This window comes from Atractosteus spatula, chromosome 1 (genome assembly GCF_055471065.1).
Source record: "Atractosteus spatula isolate fAtrSpa1 chromosome 1, fAtrSpa1.hap1, whole genome shotgun sequence".
Lineage (NCBI taxonomy): Eukaryota > Metazoa > Chordata > Actinopteri > Semionotiformes > Lepisosteidae > Atractosteus > Atractosteus spatula.
The window spans coordinates 9051053-9072071 of record NC_142706.1 but is presented as its reverse complement, the minus strand read 5'-3'; the positions used below and the strand labels follow the sequence as shown (position 1 = coordinate 9072071).

General features: G+C 34.3%; 1 protein-coding gene across 1 annotated transcript in view; it reads right to left on the bottom strand.

Moving 5' to 3' along the window:
* adgrl3.1 (adhesion G protein-coupled receptor L3.1) overlaps window positions 1-21019 on the bottom strand; it is a 264360-nt gene that overhangs the window by 213813 nt on the left and 29528 nt on the right. The window contains exon 2 of the mRNA XM_088939011.1: window positions 10481-10694. Within this exon, the coding sequence (XP_088795137.1) occupies window positions 10481-10694 (214 nt within the window). The remainder of the gene's footprint in view (window positions 1-10480; window positions 10695-21019) is intronic.

The following is a 21019-nucleotide window of genomic DNA, read 5'->3' as shown; positions in this document are numbered from 1 at the left end:
TATATATTTCCTGGTCACTCATTCACCTTTGCCTAGCATTGACGTTCAGATGTCCTGAGACCCGCCTAGCATCCAGGTCACCCCATGTCCGCTGCCCGAGGGCATTGGTTTCTATACGACTCCTGCACTGGTGATCCCGGGCTAATGCCCCATTCCGCCGCTACGCATAGGGGTCTTTTTCCACACTCCTGCCTCTCCACGGTTCGTCCCTTCCGGCATCCGTGACAGACTAATTTTTGTTTTGCACTTAATTCCTCATGTACAGTACATGTGGACGCTACAATGCTAAACTAATTTTGAATTAATTTCTTTAATACAATAATCTTCAATGTGCCATAATTTTATGTAATTGCACATTTTAGAATCTTAGAAACAAATCAATTACAATGATCATTTTCTAATTTACAGGCATCAATATTATGCTCATAGCCTCTGCAGATGTTTCTACAATTACAACAACTATCATTGCTATTAATACAGCCTAGACACTAAAGTTGTCAGTTAGCAAACTTGAATTCAGATTGACTACAGTCTCCAAAACTTGACCACAACTCACGGTAAAAAAGATATGAGCAGCTAAAACAAAGTTGTTATAGATAATCCATTGCACTCACCAATGAAATCCAGCAGATTTAACTGGTGTTCCTTGTCATTAGCATTTTTTTTCTATGCTACACATACCTAAAACTAAAAGGATACTTTCTGTTGTAGAAAATATACCTCTGTTAGGATTAACTTCTAGCTCCAAATGGCTAAAATACAGCATTTTATTTCTTTATAAAGATAGAAAAAAACATTGAGAATGAAAACAGCATACTGATGCAAAATGTCTCAGGCCTCTGCACATTAGGCCATATAAATAAAAAAAAATTATAGGTGGTATTTTCAGTTAAAAATAAAATCCCCTTGGAGTAAAAATAATTAAAATAATATGCAGACAGACAAGTACACAAACTACTGTGAAGAAGCTCCTGCATTAATAATGCTCTTAAATGCAAGTCGTACATAAACATTTTCCTTCTGCTGCTCATGGCTTGTGTAAGAGGTTTAAAACAACATGCTAATTTATTTATTAAGCAAACATCGCAAATGGCAAAGGTGTTACATAATCTCTCAAAAGGAAATCAAGTTCTTTTGTTTTCCTTCACTTCACAGTAATTGCCTAATAAAGCTTTCTCTCTTGAGGTGAAGTCCATGTTTTTTAGGAAACCAATGACACTATGGCACATTTTCCTCTTAACTAGAACACTGAAAAAGTTCAGAGAATGCTTTTACATGTTATTATTCTTTCTTTCCTTTACATATATAAAGTTAGATATCCACTGAAATATGTATTCAGAAGGTGTAAAGGACTACCACATATGTTCTCAAATCCACTGCTTTAATCATAGGTTTTATTCTGATTCACTGTTACCAAAATTATACCTTTTACACATTATCTCTGCTGCATGATCACTTCATGTGTAGATAATAGTTATTCCCTTCATACAGATGGAGCTCCAATTCAAATGACAGAATAAAAAAAATCTGCTAAACAGATGCATTTTCTTCATCATGCAAAGACTATTAGCTCCAAAGACTATTATTCTAAGCAATACACAAAAAAGCTTTTGATTTCCTAGAAATGACAACTGTCTTGTACTTCTCTGGAACACAGGACAAGTCCCATAGCCAAGATATTGCTGGTTAATAACCAACGGTGGATGGGATTCCCTGAGTGGCAACATTGAGCAGCAGAAGGGTTGTGATGCCCTAAGTCAACCTTTCTTGTATCTTTACTTGTCATGCAAACAATGGCCCATGTCTTTGTCTCACGGTTTGTGTGTATTATAAAATAGGATTCTGTGATTTGTGTGGATATTTGGGAAATGTCCTTTAAAAGGGTCACCAAATTCTCCAAGATTTCAATAATTTATTAATTTTTAATTTGTGTTCCTGCACTTTGTTCATTCTTTGAGTATTTATGATATACAATTTAAAATCCCATATCCCTAAGCTTTCCAAGGGAGATTCAAAAAGAAATATGAGTTAGTAAGTGGTTAGTATCTACACAGGTACCAGTTTATTAAACTTTCTTCAACAGAATTACTGGCTTTTTTTCAAACTCTGGCCATGATACATCTCAAAGAGACTGATCTTTGTTCTGTAGACCCACTATGGAATTCTTCATTGCTTTGTATAAATAGTGAAGTCTGCTTTGATAGATAAACTATCTAGCAGCCTGTTCCCAGAGATTTTTGTGTTATTTTGTGATATTTAATTCTGCATATTTGCAATGAGCTCACAGCTTAACGTTTAATAAAATGCTCTTCTTGAACCCAATGAAATAACCTAATTATTAAGAGGATTATTCTCATTCCTGTTTTTTCATAAATGTTTACTCATGTTTCTCCTAATTAGTGAATTCAACATTTGAAATGTCTTTCAATGTTTTTGGTCTGCTGCACAAATGTCTTCCTCTGGAAAAAAAAAACTGTTAGTATTAGTCACTTCACAGTTCAAAACCTGTCAAATATGAAGTACCTGAGATGATCCCAGGTAGTGAGATACTGTAGATGATCACAGTAATTATCAGCTAATGAAAGCAAAATTGGAAAATAAAAAGGTAAGATTTTTTGTCAGATTAATGGCGTAAGGATAGCAAGACTTCTCTGCCTTTATATTTTATCTCCAAAATATTTTCTATATTTTTCCTAGCGTATTTTATATTTCCTTGATAATAATTCCTATTTTCTCCTTTTTTCCTTTGTAATAATTTTCCCTTTTCTTTACAACACATTTTTACCATGTTATATATTTGTTCATATGCTTATTCTCTTATATTATCACAATATTCTTATCCTCATACATTTTATTACTATTGCTACATCTATTGAAAGGGGCTATTGAGTTTTTAATTTATAGACAATGGTCAACACCTGGCTAGTGTTAATATTTTCAGTTCTCATTAGCTTCAAACTCAGTGTCTGCAGAGTTGCAGGTGATCTCAGGTACACGCTGATCCAAAGAAATCATCTGGTTTACCTTGGGTTAATTAAGTTCTTGGTAAATGAGTAAGGCTCAGCAACAGTCCAGGAAGACATAAAAAGACACAGAAGAGAGAAAAAGAGATAGGAAAAAAGAGAAAGACACAAGGAAAAAAGAAAGCATGTGCCAGGTGAGAGGTCTTTGTTCCAATCAACCTTTTAGACCAGATTTGAGTAAGTATTTGAAACTTGTTAAGAGAGCTTGCCATTCTGATATTTTCAAGAAACTAATCTTCCGTGTAGAGAATCCCTAGGTTGAAAAGGCCTTTCCTAGTAAATGTACGCATTTTTAGAATAGGAAGATAGTGTTACGAGGCTCGGAAGAGGTGAAAAGGATCCGATGCAGATGCAGGAGTTGTTGGGAGGTAAGTAAGCGAACAGACCGAAACCAGGAGCTGAGTCGTAGTCCGAAGGCGTAAGGTAGGTCGAGATCCAGTAAAGACACTGGTGGCGAACAATCCAAAACGTAAGACAGAATCGTGGTCGAAAAGAGAGCGGCAGGGTCAAATCCGAAAATAGTCACAGGTAGCAAACAATCCAAGGGGCGAGACGAGATCCGAAGTCCGAAGGCAAAAGGTGTAGTCAGAATTCCAGGAAGGCAAAAGGTAAAGAAATGCTAGGTAGAGCAACGAGAAGTGAACTCCGAGCAGCGATATGCGGGTAAGGGAGGCTTAAATAATGCAGCCTGCACGGGAAGGCGTCTGATGTGAAATTAACACGTGCGGCGGCGTTTGTAATTATCACTCTGCTGCTGGAACTGATTAGTCCTCTTGGGGGCTGGTCTGGGCAGGTTAGTGGTCGTGACAGATAGGTTTCCCATTCACTTTGTAGCATCCAGGTTTATATAGAGAGAAATGCACAGTAACTGTAGGTCATTTTCTGTTCAGTTTAGAAAGCAGGATTACCTCTCTTGTTGTGGAAATTTTATATAGATTTTGAAAATGTTATATAGAATAGAAAAGATTTGGTACCTGTCTGGGATTTTTCTAGTTGGTCAGGACGTTGGCCTCTGAGACACTTTGTTTATAAACAGAGAAACTTGTATATGTTTTATGTTGTGCTGCTTAGCTATTCCAGAGATCAAAGAACTGAGATGCCTCTAATTACACCAACCTCTTGGGTATATTCCTGGCATAATTTTTAAATTAAAAAAGTTACGATTATTTATTTTAGTTATTGATTATCCTGTTCAATCTATGTTCTATGTAAAACCAGGATCCTAGTGCACAGTCAACATGAATATTGAAAATTCAGATCTTAACTAAGTTGCTAAGATTTCTTTAAACATGCAACAACAGTAATGGACACATACATTATACAACACAGAGCATTCAGATTTTTAATAGTTTTTGAAAAAAATATTGTTGTAAGAGATTAATTTGCTAATTACAGAAGGCAGAAATTCACGTTAATGCATGAGTTTGTATTGAGAATTGGATGATAAAAAACAGATGAAATGTAAGGGATGAATAATCAAATTGGAGTGATATAAATAGAGAAGTGCCAAAGATCTGTACTGGAGCCACTGCTCTTCCTAATTTATACCAAAGAATTTAGCAAACACTATAGAGACAACAAATGAAATTCAAATATTTAGATAAAAGACCTGTTAGTCAGTTATTTCAAGACTTGTTAAAAGGCTGACAGATAATGTCTACTGCAAACAAATCAGGATTTAACATGCAGGCAGCAAAAACATTTACAATATGACACATTACTGCTGCTCTGGAAGTCCAGAGAACAGCAGCCAGATACATTCCCAGGCTTAATGGAACGTCCTACACAGATAGGTTAAATGAACTGAACATTTTCAGTTTTAAACAACAAGTGGACCTCAAAAAGGTATTCAGCTACTACTACTACTTTTGCTTTATACTAACCATTACACGCATAATGCAAATACAGGCATGTGGCCAGGTTCATCTGGTCATGTGGTACTTCTCTCTGTTTATGCTTTACTTTTCCAATACCACTTTAATTCTGTTTTTGAAGCAGCAGACTCCAAGCCTTTGGAGGTGTAACCTACTGTACATTCCCTCTAATGTGTTTTAAAACTCAGTGTGCCACATAAAGCCCTATATGGTAGGATTTGGGGTTCCTAACACAAACTAAACCCCTTGGTGTTATTAAAGCACACCCTTGAAGCATCTCGGCAGAATTTGGATTATAGTAATATAGCATCCTTCTGTGGACTAACAAATTCTAGGCATTGTGATCATAATTTTTTCGTGTACTTTTGTAACTTTATCCTGTTATCCCGTCTCTATTAGATAAAAAATCAGTTGTACTCTAACTGTGTGCTTTCTTCTACTGTACTGAGCACACAGGAAAAGGTAAAGGTACTGTAGCATAACCTAAAGAATAAACCATAGTTTACCAACTATTATACCAATCCAAGGACTGGTGTTTAAACCTCTTCAACCAATCTTAATGCTTTGGATTTTTTTGTGAAGTCCTGAACAGTATCCACTCCAAACACAAATGAAGGCATGCTTAGAACTTGGACTTGAACAAAGCTAACTTAGAAAATAAAGAATCACTTCCTGACATAGACTGCTTTTTTTAAAAAAAACAATGTATCTAGCGTTATAGCAGGTTCCAATAATATATGATTCTTCCAAAAAGGATTTGATTATTTTGTTCATTACATTTCTCATATTCTTATTTTAGAAATTAAAATACATCTTGGCAGATGTTTATAAATCTACACTTGTGGTGTAAAACAAACCAAAAGGGTACTGAATCACATCACAATTACAGATATTATCTGATGACTAATAAGATTAATGTGACACATGTTATGAAAAATAATACTTCTAGTGCTCAGTTCTGATTCATCTTAAGGCTGGCAAGAAAAGAACCTGCTGCACATTTGGAAAGCCTGCCCCTTAGAAACTGCACTAGACTAAAACAAATGGCGGCATGTATCGACAATACCATCAGTCAAAGAGCATGCTGAGATAAACTACATACTGTAAGTCTCTTAACCAAGGAAGAAATAGAATAGAGACTGGAAAGTTCCTAATGCAGGAAAGAAGAGTTTCTTTGTCTCTTTTTGGCCTGGATCTCCTCCTGGGATTATAGAGAAGCACTGTGCAGTGATATCAGTGCTATTTTAGGTACTATGTGAAGTCTTTGGAGACCCTCTGTGATATATGGCTTTGATATCAAGAGTAATTACTTGCTATGAGGTCCAGAGAGCCCCGAGAAAGAGTAATACAAAGAAAACATGCGACGCTGATGAAAATCAGCAATTGTTATTTGATTTTATCACTGCTTTGAAGAGCTTCGTTCAACAGTTCTCTCAGTGAAAGAGTAAGATAACGTAAAATACCTAGTTTTCCTTAACGTGCCTAGCAAAATCTTTTACAAGTAATTTATGCACCTATAACTGGGATATTTAGCAGTTTTAGTAAAAACCATAGTTGTATGCCTCATGAGAAAATCAATACAAAACAAATTAAAATGAATAGCCTCAAAAAGAGAAAAAGATTATAACAGAATATAAACACAGACATACACATGTACTGGATATACAGACATACACGTACTGTATACTTTATATAAATGTATGCTATATATTAACATGAAATATGCTACATGTTAATGTATACATATACATTTTTATTTCTGTCATTCTTTAATGAGTCATTAACCTATTGAGGCTCTTTTACAAGGGTACCCCTGGAAAGACAGAGACAGCAGGTAGTTTGGCAGCATTGACAACAATTTTGCATTAAAAATTACTTCATCCAGCAGAAATGTTTTTCATTTTGTTACAATCTGACATGTACTCTTTAAAATACATGTAAGACAATATATTTTTGATGATTTATACATTATTTTAAGAATCTATATTGCTATAGTATATTTTTTAGATTAGAAGCATTGAGTCGTTCAAGATAGACTTTTTTGTTTCTTGTTGCTCTACCAAAACCATAATTTAACAAGATTAAATTATGTTAAAATACCACTAACAGGCAAGTTCAAATGTTTTCAATTAAAATCCAACAGCAAATGCAGTGCCAAAACCAATTAAAGGTTAACATAGTATTGAAAATGTCATTAGCATCCTCATTTAGGTGTCTGAGAAACACAAGGGTGAAATGAGAAGGTTAGCTGCAGGTGTTTTATTGGTTAAGACACAGGTCAGCTTCAACATCTGAACTCTACATGAGACTGTATTTTAAAAAAAAGTTTTGATGCATCTTTTTCGAAAAAATAATAAAAATAAGAATCGGCTATTTTTCCCAGGATCTCATCCAGCTGTTTCTTGAAGAAAACAGGGTATCGCCTTCAACAGCATGGCTGGCAGCTTGTTACATGATTTAAATACCCATACTAGAATCCAGCTTCAATATCCAATTCCACAGTTATCCTCAGCCCCTGCCAAAGAAAACCATGTGCTACAAACAGCTGCATCACCAAGGTGTGTGACAGGCCTCTACATTCAAAAGAACAAGACATGAAAGACTAATGTATCAGTGATAAAATAAACTGTGTTGAAGAGTGCAAAAAAAGAACTATTAGAAATTATTGTTCCACAAAACCTTTCATTCAAGTACTGCAACAGGTTAGATTCCTAAAGACCAAAAAGGACTTGGTATTGTAAATAGTAACCGTGTGTTCTTCCTATTTTCATGTGTGTGTGTGACGGTATGGATGCCGATTGGTGTGGCCACTATATTTGACTGATTCCAAGTTCCTGTCTGTTGCCATAACAGGAGCCTGTAGCTGTGGATCACCAGCATCCGTGGGGGAGAGAGAGAGAATGTGAGTAGAAGAAACCCAAGTGAGATTGCTCTCTACTGGAGTCACACAGCCCTCTGTTCTCTATAGTAACCAGCCCTTGTAATAAAGCCCAGGGAAATAAACCGGGGCAGGCTCCCACCATCTGAGTGTCTAGTTGCTATGTATGTATGCAAGGTATTTTAGGCACTTTCTTACTTATCACTCTCAAATTTAATAAAGGTAGCAAACCACATATATTTATTTTACTTACTGTAGGTCTGAGTCCTTATGTGCTATTTGTCCTTAGAACCTATGAAATTATAAGTTCTCTTACAATACCATTACTTTGGCAAGTTTATTTTTTAACATAATTTATCAATCTTGATGACACAGCTGACAAAACCTATATTTACAGCCCTTACAGCCCATTATAGATACAGCTCTGGTTTTCATAGTAACTTTCTAGTTTTCAGAGTATATATTACAGCTATATGTTACAGTCTTAACTGTATAAATTATCTCTGTTAACACTGGAGTTAGAAGGAGACAGTATGTGCAGCAGTCATGGATCCAAAAACCTGCAGGCAAATGTGTGCTGACTGACTAGATAGAATATCAATTCATTTAGAATTACTAAAAAAGACTTTGCGGTGTGCTTTAAAGATAACAAGCTGAAAATGTAATTTGGGTTTAAAATAGTGCTCCACATTTTGAAAATTACTAAATATATTACACATCTACAGTAATTATAATTGCTAAGGATTATATATAATGGCAGTTTCACTGCTCTTATATACCGTATACAGTATAACCATCATATACTGTATAACTATCATAATTTCCCAAGAGTTAGCAAATGGATTCCCAAATTTCTTTTAGTTTATATTTAGTAGAACAGACACTTTGCATTTAATTCCAATGTCACCTACCAAATTTACCTTACTTATGCAGAAACCTAACTTTAGGGAAAGTAAACTACAGATGAAGAAATCTGCCTTTGGTTTACGTGATGACTTAAAACATAAAAATGTATTTGGTTAACATAATTATCACTACCAATAATTAATGATGGTTACATAAGGACTGTCCAACCAACACACATGTGTTCTTGTTGATAAGGAAGGGCTGAATAAAATATTTAAGGTGGAAATACAAATAGGAAACAAAACAAAAGCATGGACTCTCCTACAATAACATTATAGAACATCACAAAAATCTAAGACACTACCACAACTCAGTTTCAAAGTCAATGTCCCATATATTCTCAAAGGCGTGCTGTAATCCATATTATAATATACTGTCATGGATGCCCTGTGAATTCATTTCTAAATATGAACTCATTCCCTCTTATTCTCTTTTCATTTCTGTCACCTCCTGCATTATCTAGAGTTGGAAGCCTTCTCTGAAGATTTCTTTCCTCCTCCACCCATGGGCTTTCAAGTCAGCGCCTAGCAACAGCTGTAAACGCCCGCTGGAGGCGGCTTTTTACTGTGATACCCTTCTTTAAATTCTTCAGATGCAAATTAAAATTATGCTGATAAAACTGCAAATATCACAAGATTTTCCTACAACATTATAAATTCTTTTTTTATCCCATGTCTAGGCTTGCAAGCACATAATTAAATAAAACGAAGGTATTGATTGAAACTAAATCACCCTCTCCCATTCTGGTCAATAAGATTTAGTGCAAGATGCAGGGGCATTCATTAGAGTAAGTTTTCTTTATTATGTTACATTTAATTCATTCAGTAGGATCAGGATTACTATGCTGCGTGAGGGGAGTAAACCAAATTATCAAGGAGATCAATTACTTCCAGCTGTTCAGGAAGTTTTCTTAGCATACAGTATACTGTAATTCTAAATAAGATATACTGTACCTTATCAAATATAGGATAACTATTTACTGTATGTTAATACTTTCATTCCCATACTGTATATAAAAATAAAAAATATAAAGTTTAATTATTTAAATAATAGTTATTGTTTCAACAATGCTTACTGAAAACCCAATTATGATTCACTGTATTGGCAAGTTTTCTCAAACACCCAGTACTAATCAGATTTTTTGGGGATCTTGAAAAACATTAAGTCATGCAATATTTTGGGTTTATCTGATTTAAACTAATCCTGTTTAAACAAGCTTGTACTGTTTTGGAAGTTAGTTACTCTTAAGGGTTGTATAGCTGGCACAGCACACAATTTCCAAGCAATTCAATAAGATTAACATTAAATTTGATCAATACCAATGTATTTTATATTTATATCCCATATAAAAACAGGGGATGTGGCTGTATCCCACTCTGCCATTATTATGTGTCAGTATTAATATTAATTATAAATATTAGTATTAAATATTAATTATAAAATCATAGTTATCATACTTGAACTGATGCTTTCTGTTTTTAAATATATTACCCTTATTAAGCTAGCAACGAAAAGCAAAGTCTATCGCTTTACATAAAAAGGACTAAAAAAGGAGACAGCTGTCTACTCATACTTTACGAAAACACTTAAATTTTAAAACAAAATCACCTTTTAGGTAGAGATGGAAAAAAAACAAATTGAAAACAGATTTTAGAATCTTATTTCTTTGTATTTGACAAGAAAAACTGTATTTTTTATCTGTAAGCAGCTTAACCATATTTAATTTTGCTCCATCAAACAAATGAGAGATTTCCTCATTTCCGTGGACAACAAGTTCACGGGAGGCTGTTGCCACTCACCTCTGAGACATTATCTTATAGGCATCTGGCAAGTAACATCTTGTGTTTTCCATCTGGGCGGGGTCAGCGTCACATATTTTGTCATCTGTTCTCCCGTAGTTGGCACTCTCGATCATGATGACATCCGTGCCAGGGCAGCGAAGTTCTATAGGGTAACTCTCACAGGACAGCTCCCTCCGTACAACTGCCATGGGAATCGGTGCTCGACTAAAGGCTGAAAGCAAATCAGACGATACAAAACCTTTTTATTTTCAAAACAATACATACTTCTAGGATGGCAACTTGTTTTTCTACTAAATTGATCTTGATCTGAGCATTACGGTGTTGCATGGTGAGTTACTGTACATACTGTATGGCCTTGTACTGTACGTCATGCAGTGTCTGAAGCACTGGTGCAGAAGTAGTGTTTGACAAACATTTATTTTAAGGGCTGCTCCTTGTTATGTGACAGGAGTCAGTAGCATTATTATCCGTGGATTTTGAAAACAAATTAAGCAACAAAAATCTCTTATATTTTACTGTCATAAATAAATCAGAAAGGGGAATCTTTTTTGTGTGCTGCTATAATGAAGCAAGCACTGAATGATCAGCACCATGCGGTGTTCATTATCCACTACTGTAAATGTATTATTATACAGTATACTGTACTTTTAATCATTTCCCAAAATGTTGGATTGTGAAGGACAATTATAAATGAGTTATAAATATAAACAGGCTCCTGTCATTTCAGAAGACTCTGAAATAGAGGATTTAACCAACAGATGCGGGTTTGAAAATATAAAATATTTAACATTGCACTCTACAATTTTTGGAAAATGATCAAATGCATCATTTAAGGATCCTGACAAGCATGAAAAGGTATCTGCTATCATAGTGACAGTTGTAGATGAACCCTTTAAGTTCAATTTGAGCTTCAAAGTCAGTGTTAAAAAGCAAATACTGTACACTATTCTTAGTTTTATTTATAGTCCCTTGTAAATGTCTTCATACCCTTCCTATGATGTCCCATTTTGTGACATTACAAAATGATGCATACCCATCATTTTGAAACTCATTATTCATTTATTTAAACCCTGAAGATTCAAACTTAAGTCTTCTAAAGGTAAGATAATTGACAGTAAACGTCTGCAAAAAAATATTTATTGCATAGGTTCAGAATCTTGTAAATCCTCTAAATACTCTTTTTGTATTTATTTGCTGTTCAACTTCTTGCAAGTTGTGTGCATAACAAATATCAGAATCCCATTCTGACTTCACACCTCTTGATTGGCCTCTCTTCCTGTCCCCTGCTCCCGCCTCTCACTCCTCCTCCCTCCCAACCTTTGTTCTCCCGCTACTTTACCTTTGCCTACTGCCCTGTCTTTCTCACACCTGAAGAAGGCTCCACGGCCAAAACGTTGTGTTCTCTTTCTTCTTTTTTTCAGCATGGAATAAACCTATTACTTGTTCCTTTGCAAATATCTATTTCTACTTGAAAGTGTCATGACAGCAGACATTAAAGCATCAAATTACCAAAACTGTGCAAGGGTGTGTACACTTTTAAAAGGTAATGTTTAATGATTTGGAGGCAGAAGGTAAAAGCAATAGAACATCTCTCGTCTGATAATAAATAAAGTTAGAGCCAAAGAAATGAGAATAACATATGACACAATCGTATGAGTAAGAATCAATTTAAAGATTTCAAGCAGCAGAAAGTCAGTTGTAAATGTTATATTGTACTGCACGTATTTACTCAGAGAAGCAAAATGCAAACAAGAATCTGTTGAGAATTGTAACAGATGTGTGGAGGTGGTTTCAGAACAATTATTTTAAGATGAAGTGATGCCACAGGTTTATTTTTCAAAATCCATTTCAAATTACTATTATCCATTACAAAATCTAAAATACAGGCACTGAAACAAATACCAAAGGCTAACGCAACATTTACTTAGCTTTCACCACCAAACCACTATACCCCTTTTGTTACTTTTTGAACATATTTAAGATGTTAAAAAGAAGCTACTGAATGCTTCATAAGGATGTGTGTTTTTATTCACTTATACTCTTCATTTACTGTATTTGCTGTATGTTGAACAATTTACAATAATAGCAGATCAGAAAAAAAATTGAAAACGTTTTTCTCATAGTTTTTTTAATATAAGCAATGTGTTAACATTAAAAACAAAGGTGAAACCTTTTGTGCTCAGTGCGTGATCTTCAGAATTTTTTGTCACAATTTAATGGAATATGTTCAACATTTATAAATAATAGATTGTGATGTCACTCTATAATTGGAAGGTTTGCACCTTCTTGCTTTTTATTGAATATTATAATTTTAAGAAATGTAAGGATGAGTAAATGAACAAAGTTTTTTTTAGAAATATCCTTTGTAATATCAGGGAAAAAAATATGTCTCTCATTAACCAACAGACTGATCCATGAGAAGTTTTACCAGTTATCTCCAAAGCTCTAAGAGGCCAAGACAGGTGATGAATTTTTCAAGCTTGTTCCCTTATTGTCAGTAAATCTACAAGGTAGACCTGAGGCGTTATACTATAAAATGTATTGAAATGTTGCTTTTCTGCTTCATCAGTGCAATATATAAGTCTCAGCTGGTAAAACTTTAAACAATTTAATCTACTATTCAAAAAAAATCTTCTCCCATGAATACAACAATTAATATACAAAAGTAAGGTTTCATTTGCACAATTGTTAAACAATTCTGTAAGTGCTTATTATTTACTTTAACTCCGAAAAAGCTTCAAATATTATACATAAAGGATGAAAAACATGCCTTGAACATAACACCCCATGGAAATGAAAGAAATTACTCAATAGAAAAGTCATCCAAAGTTTGTTACTCTCAGATTAATATCAGTCAGTAACACAAAAATCATAATAATCTTGTTATGAATTACAATCTGTGATGAAGCCAGGGAAAAAACTCTGAAGACTACATTCTAGAAAAAGCACCAAACATTATAGCTGTTTATGGTGGCAAATAAAAATTAGAATTTCAGTAGTTTATGAATTCCTACCGCAAAAGAACCATTAAGGTTGCAGTAAAGTGTCTCAAAGATGAAAATCATAAACATTTAGATGATCAAACAGAAATGACTAATATATTAAATGAATATTTCACTGTGTTTACCATGGAAAAAGAATCACCACATGCCCCAGGCAGGGAAAGGCAAAGTTATATATTAAATATTAATAGCACAAAAGAGACATAAGTGTGATACAGGTACTAGAAGCACTTAAGACAAACAAATCTCCAGGGCATGATAGTATTTTATCAACTGTACTTAAAGAAACAAGATATGTTATTTATAGGCCAATAAAAAAGTATTATACAAAACTTCTCCAACAGTTACTCGAGCCATAGCCATTAACTAGAAAACAGTTAATGTAGCATCCATCCATAATAAGGTCATCAAAACGAAACCAACTAATTACAGATCAATAAGTCCTACTCTTTTCCCATGTAAATGTTATGGGGACAATAATTAAAAGTAAATTATAGGATCATTTGTATAGCATTAGGATTCTAGGGTACAGGCAACAGTTTTGGGATGATGTAATTAGTGGAGTACCACATGGATCAGTATACAATCACTGCCTAGTTTGGATTAAAAGTACATAAGAACAGTTACAAAAGAAAGAAAGTCATTTCGACCCTCTTAGCCAGTCTGGAAGTTAGTAGTAAATTGATCTCACCTAGCCAATTTCTTGAAAGAAGCCAGGTTATCGGCTTTAACAGAATGGATGGGTAGCTCCCACCTACAACCCTTAGGGCAAAGAGGTGCCTCACATAACTCACTCCACTTGTGCCCTCTGGTTTGTGTTTTACCGTTCATTCTGATGAAATCCACTCAGTTTATCAATGTCTTCGAGGATTTTGAATACTGGTCATGCCCATTATATTCTCTGTTCCAGACTAAAAAGGTTCAGTTCCTTTAGCCTGTCAATGTACGATATGCCTTTTAGCCCCAGAATATTGTTCTGGTAGATCTTCACTATACTGATTTCAGAGCAACAACGTCTATTCTATAATGTGGTGACCATAATTGTACATAAAATTCTAAACCATGTCTTATTGGTGCAATATAAATTTTATCACAACATGCCTTAATTTAAATTCTACACTTTTATAAACTATACAATTTTAACTATGACTACAGTATATACAGTATAGTGTGTTTCAGACTGTTTATACCATCTAATGTTTATAAGTTTTCAAAACTTATTTATGAAGTCAGGACCCCAGAAGCTAAAAGTTTTCTTATTTTGTTCTGTGTGTGGAATAGTAATAAAAATAACAATAATATCTATTTCACATAAAAACTGTTAGACCAGGACCCAAGAGTACACGCTGATATTCAAGATGTTATTATGCCGTTTGAGGGAAATAAAAAGGCATTCATTGTAAAACAGCACCACTGGATTGGGAATCCTATCAAATCATTTCACACATCCTGCTTCTTGACATCCACGGCAGAGGACTGGTTCATTCTTCCATACCACTGGATCTCAATCTACACTATGTGATTTTCACGTAGGGTTTACCTGAAAAACTAAGTATTCCAGGCTAATAAAGGTAGGTTTGAGGATTTAAAGGAGGCAATTCATTCTAATTTACCTAACATGTTTTAAAGGGCATTACAAATTTTTCCATTTTGGAGATCGTCTTTGAGCATAGAGGAGGACATACTGGACATGCTTTAAAACAATGGACTGCACGTCAGTTTAAGGAAAATTTACATACAAATTTGATGTATCTTACAGTACATGATTGAAAGATCAATAAAAAATCACCACATGGCCTTTTTTTTTCCCAAGCAGAAAGATACTGAAAAGCTAATGCTCAGAAGTTCTTATATTTTTTTTCTTTCAGTTAACTTGGCAGAGTAAAAAATAAAAATTACATAATGTAGCTGACATTAAAAGATTAAGACTATCAAAAAAAATCACTACTGGAAATGCAGATAACGTTTCTAAACCTGTCTCTTTTCTCTTTTTAAGTTTTATCTACAATGCTTAGCATTTGAATAGGTTTCCAAGTGATTCTTAAAACACTGGAAATGTATGATTTACTTATTTATACCTTGTCTTTTGAAGTTAGACCACAACAGATGTTAAAAAATGAAACTCCATGCTGTCATCAACTTCTTGACTCCATAGAACACATACATCAAACGCTTAACAAGCTTCATTTGGTTTAGTGTTCAAAGATTTTAATGAGCTTTGATTTTTCGATTTTCAGCATACATTATGATCAACCTGCCAAACATACATTACACATAAGCAATGAATTAACCCTTTAAATATAGACCCATGTTTGAATCGTTTTGTTATGTTCTGATATGCTCCAAATATTTATATTAAATATTTATATTAATTCCATCATATATTATTCTACTGTTCTTTATTGAAATAATATTAAAAAACATTAAATCAAAAATATCTACGGTATTTGGGGGCACTCATGTTGTTCAAACAACAAAGGTGAGACTGAGTTCTCTGGCCATAATGCTGCCATTTTGTATCTGGAGCGTATCACTAGTTAAATAAGACTGGGATTCCACAAGTGGCAATGCACAACTGGAAAAGCAATGCTACGGTATGGCTGGGATTAATCAGCACAGCTTTCCGGCATGAAAACTGCAGCCTGACATGTTCCTCCAGGTGGCGCTAATGCTACTGTAAGGCACTATGGACCTCGTCTTCTATGAAATGACGAACTGCAAGTGGGAATGTCAGAGGAGCATGTATACTTGTCTCATTCCCTCATTCCCTTCCCTGGTACAGGATTTAAAGCAGTAAAATGGAGTTATATACAACTGGGGATTCCAAAGTAGTCTGGTATACTTACAGAAACAATCTGATGGGTTAATCAAAATTTAAAATATGTATACTGTATATACAGTATATGTAAGGCGATTTGTTAGAAATCAAAAATTGGGGTGACTCATATCTAAAATGTATAATTTGTAAAAAAAGACAGCATCTTTTATGTGAAGGGTTAAAAGTATAAAGATTATTTAACTCGGTTGTTGAAGCACACTCACACTAAATTCAAGAGCAGTGGCCTCTGATATTTACATCTATAAAAGGACCAGAACTTTAAAAACAATTTTTTTCAGTTAACATGCAATATTTAAAAAAATGCAATCTAAAAATATCTAAGTAAGAAATCAGATTTCTGAACAGCATTAAAGTATTTAACTGGGCCGTAATTCTATCCTAATTAGATTCTTACCTGAAGGGAGAGTAGGAGGGAGTGACGGTTTCCCCTCATGATTCCAGTAATCATAGTTATACAGATGGATGACTCCCTATGCAAGTTTTTGAGCTGAATTGTAAAAGGCAGGAACTTACATGAAAATATTAGCTTGCATGTAATGTAAGCGCATAAAAAAAGTGTTAGTGTGGCAGGTCTGTTGGAATTTTCTGTACAGTTTATTTCACTAAAGAAATGATCAAATGTTTTCATGTGCACTAAAATATGATGTAGAATTCAGAATCCCTCTTTGTTTGTGATTCAGATTGCACTGTAAAGCTATAAGGTTATACCTGTATTGGCAAAGGAGTTTTTCATAATTTGATCAAATTTCAAGTTGGCATTGCAGTTTTGCATGTTCCAAATTTCAGACATTTGGAATTGACAAGAGAACTAGTATTTACATAAGAAAGCATTTTAGAAAATCTAAAAATAGATTCCTGAGGGAACCAGAGAAGAATTTTAAAACCCTGAAGGCCTCTAGATTAAATTCCTAATTTATAATTTCAATTTTTTTCATGATATTTTCTAAAAGAAAACTGCTGATTACACTTTTCAAAAATCATTAATAATTCTTGTCCCTAAAGTCCTGGCTTTGGGGAAAAAATGCACATAAAATTAGATTCTGATAGAGTAATAAGAAAGAACACATTAGTTCCACCAAGTTTCCTGAAAATAGGTTGCATGTTTCCTTACTGCATCAGAACCAAAGGATGTTCAATTTCCCATAGACCAGGAGTATGCAAGTAATTTCAAGCAGAACATGCAGTAAAAGTCAATACTCCATTACAAAGCAGTGTATGTCTCTGTAAAAATTAGACATTTTAATGTTGCTCTGTCCTTTCATCAAGATAAAGCTGACTTATTATGACATTTAGAAGTTATTATTAATGCAAAATCCTCCAAGGCTTACATGTTTTTTGTTATTTTTTAACCCCCTTGCAGGCAAGAATCCTACCAGCTCAGCACAGCTGTAGAGATCAGCATCCATAACTGTAAAACCTCCAGTAAATGTTCCTGAAATGATACTGTATGTGGATTTGATTGTTAAAAAAAGTTAAATGGAATAAATGCATTGAAGAAAAAATGTAATTCTTGAAAATATTAAAAAGCTCCTGTGGCAATAAAGGACATGATATTTAAAATAGTTATAGTGGAATTAAATAAATGGAATTAAATGTTGAAATACTGTAAACATTTACACACTATTCTTACATATATACTGTATAAACATATACCTATAATGGAAAATTATGTACACACATACAGAAGAGAGTAAATAATTTTTAGCGAGAATACGCTATTGCATTTGCTATAAAAACTGATTTTGTACGCACTAATATTTACCTCGGGCATAACTGTGTGAATCCTGCATGATATCCCAGTCTTTTCTCCAAATTCCACAGTTTCATCACTTCTCCCAAACACGTGCAAGAAAGGTAAGATTGTCTAGTTTGCACTGTATTGTATGTATATTAACATGGACAATAATGATATTGGCAAAGAGTGGTGATTTCTGATTCTGTGTTCTGTTTCATTTGACAATGACAGAGCATAGGGTCTGTACATAATGGAACGTTAGCTGATGTCTGTATGAGGGAATACCATTATTTTTGGTAGAATAGCCATGCTAAAGGAGAACTTTAGCTGTAGTCTGTATGAGGGAATGTTATTATTTTGGTAGAATAACAATGCTATCATCTTTTTAAATTGGATAGTCTGTGTCAATGGTACATTTTGTCACTTGTGTCCTAACCATTGTTACATCAGTGCCAATAGCAGTGTAATATATAAATGCTAAGCATAATAATTGTATGCATGCCATCCATATACAGTAATATACAGTATAATGCAATAGTACATTTACAGTACTTTAGAACAAGTCTATTTAGTGTAGGACTGTATCATACACAAAATCCTAAATTACATGCATTCCATAATTCAGAAATTAAATGTATATATGTATACATTAGAGCGGGGGTGCCCAACCTTTTTTAATGTAAGATCTACTTTTTCATTTGCCAGGCCAGCACAATCTACCAGTGTGAATCTGAAGCTCTGATATAGGAAAAACAGACTGTGGGCACATCAGTACAATAACAACAGCCATTACAAAAATGACAGTAAATAAAAACAAGTGATTCATGTTACAGTGCACAAGTAATGTTCCCCATTTTAGAAAAAAAGAATATCCTACCTTAATGTGAGCATTGTCACTGAGAAGCTTACTTGAGAACACTTGTAATTTTTTTAACGTGTTGACACTGCTGATCATGTCAATGACATTTTTATTTAGTCCCTGCAGCTCGACATTCAACTCATTCAGAAGTTCAGTTAGGTCTGTGAGGGATGTTAAATCCAGAAGCCACTGGTCATCCTCTAATTGGGCATATTCACCATGTTTAGATGACCTGAGAAACTCTTTGATTTCAGGCAACAGCTGTCTTAACCTCCGCCAAAAATGTTTGTTTTTGAAATCTCCAAACAGCAAGTCAGCAGCCTCAGCGAACGTTTTTTTTATTACTTCTCGATCCCTGAATGACTTCTTGTGTTTAGCCAGGATGTGGCTCACATGGAACAAAGCGATGATTGCAGCTTTCTCTCTTGTATTAGGCCTCGTGAAAACCGACTGCTGCTACTGTAGTTGAGATGTTAATTTTTCTACTTTTATTTTCCGTAACTCACTTTTAAAGTCCACTTCATATGTTTATATCATATCATAACTTTGAAAGTCCACATCATACGTTTTGTGTGCAGTTTTGAAATGTTGTTCTATATTCCCCTTTTTCGCGAAGACGCTAGCATTGCAGATTTGAATGCGAAAGTACAAAGAAATAAATATGCTCCCATTCCTTGTGGTGATGGCAAGTTTTCGGTCTCTTTGCTTCATCGTTTTCACTCAAACACTACAACTATCACATAGGGAATCAAACTTATGAAAATATTGGTGAATTTATCACAGCGAGTCTGTTTTGCCCCATTGTGCACTGTAGTGAATGTGGGGTTCTTGGGTAGCACACACAACACTCTTTTGTGTGTCAGCCAGCACTCAAGGAAGAGACTTCTACAACCCATCCAACAAGGGTTAAACACATACAAGAGCAGTAAAATGTATGACATTACATGCACAGATCTGAATTAAGTTTTAGGCTATTGAAAAAAGTAAATAGTCAAATAGCCCATTTATTTTTTGCGAAACAGATTGACTGGCAAGCACTCCGCGATCGATGTCAATCGTGATCGACTGGCTGGGCACCCCTATGCATTTTATAAAACGTCCTAACTAGGTCATTTTAAATTGGTAAAATTTGGTAGCATTTCAATAATTTTAAAACAGATTCTGTAGGTAAAGTATAAAATTTAGACAAATTGTTACAATATGCAATACCAATACTTATACTGTACATACTTTAAAAATGTCCTCAAGCATTCCAAATGTTTTTTGGAATGATAGTCTAAATTGTATTTATGCCATAATGAAATCTAAGATTAAAAAAGGGATAACAAATGCAGCACAAACTCATCCTTTTAATATTGTTGTTTTTAGCAATAATTATTTTGAACATCATCTCTGTAATAGTGGCCGTTCTTTCTTCTGAATAAAAATGGCAAAAAACAAAAAAGGAAAGATTTGCAATTTTTCTCTACAAGTTGAGGACATTTATGAGTAAGTAGTACATTCTACCATTTACACTGTACACACCTCTTATAGATCAATACATATAGTATTATTGATTAGAAGGAAGAAAACACAGTCACCACATGCAGGAAGAAAACACTAGTTCCAAACAGAGATATACAGTATTTAGACGTATTGTAATCAACATCGTGCTGCATTTTTAGAACCATGCGATGTGAAGGAGCAGTTATATTGTTGGTGTAAGTCAACATTCAAATCAACTCCTATTTCTAAGCAGACATAAACTGTTACTGTACAATATACAGTAATGCATATCAATAAAATGAAAAAAGTAATAAGCAATAAGCAAATACCCATATTGCATATATAAAAGCCAAAAACCCGGAACAGAGTATGCACTTTAATGAGGTCTATGAAGGAATAATACAAAGAAAAGAGCCAAAAGGTAAGGGGTTTATTTCCTCAGAATAAATATTGCTTTCCCCCCTAAACCACAAACTGCATTTACCCTCCTCACAAAGCAAATGATTAATTAGTGCATGAATCATGTCATTATTTGATTAGACGAAAAAGATACATCCACACCCACTCCTTTCTATGAAGCTGCCACAGCACCAGTCCTGTAGGAACTAAAGTGGCA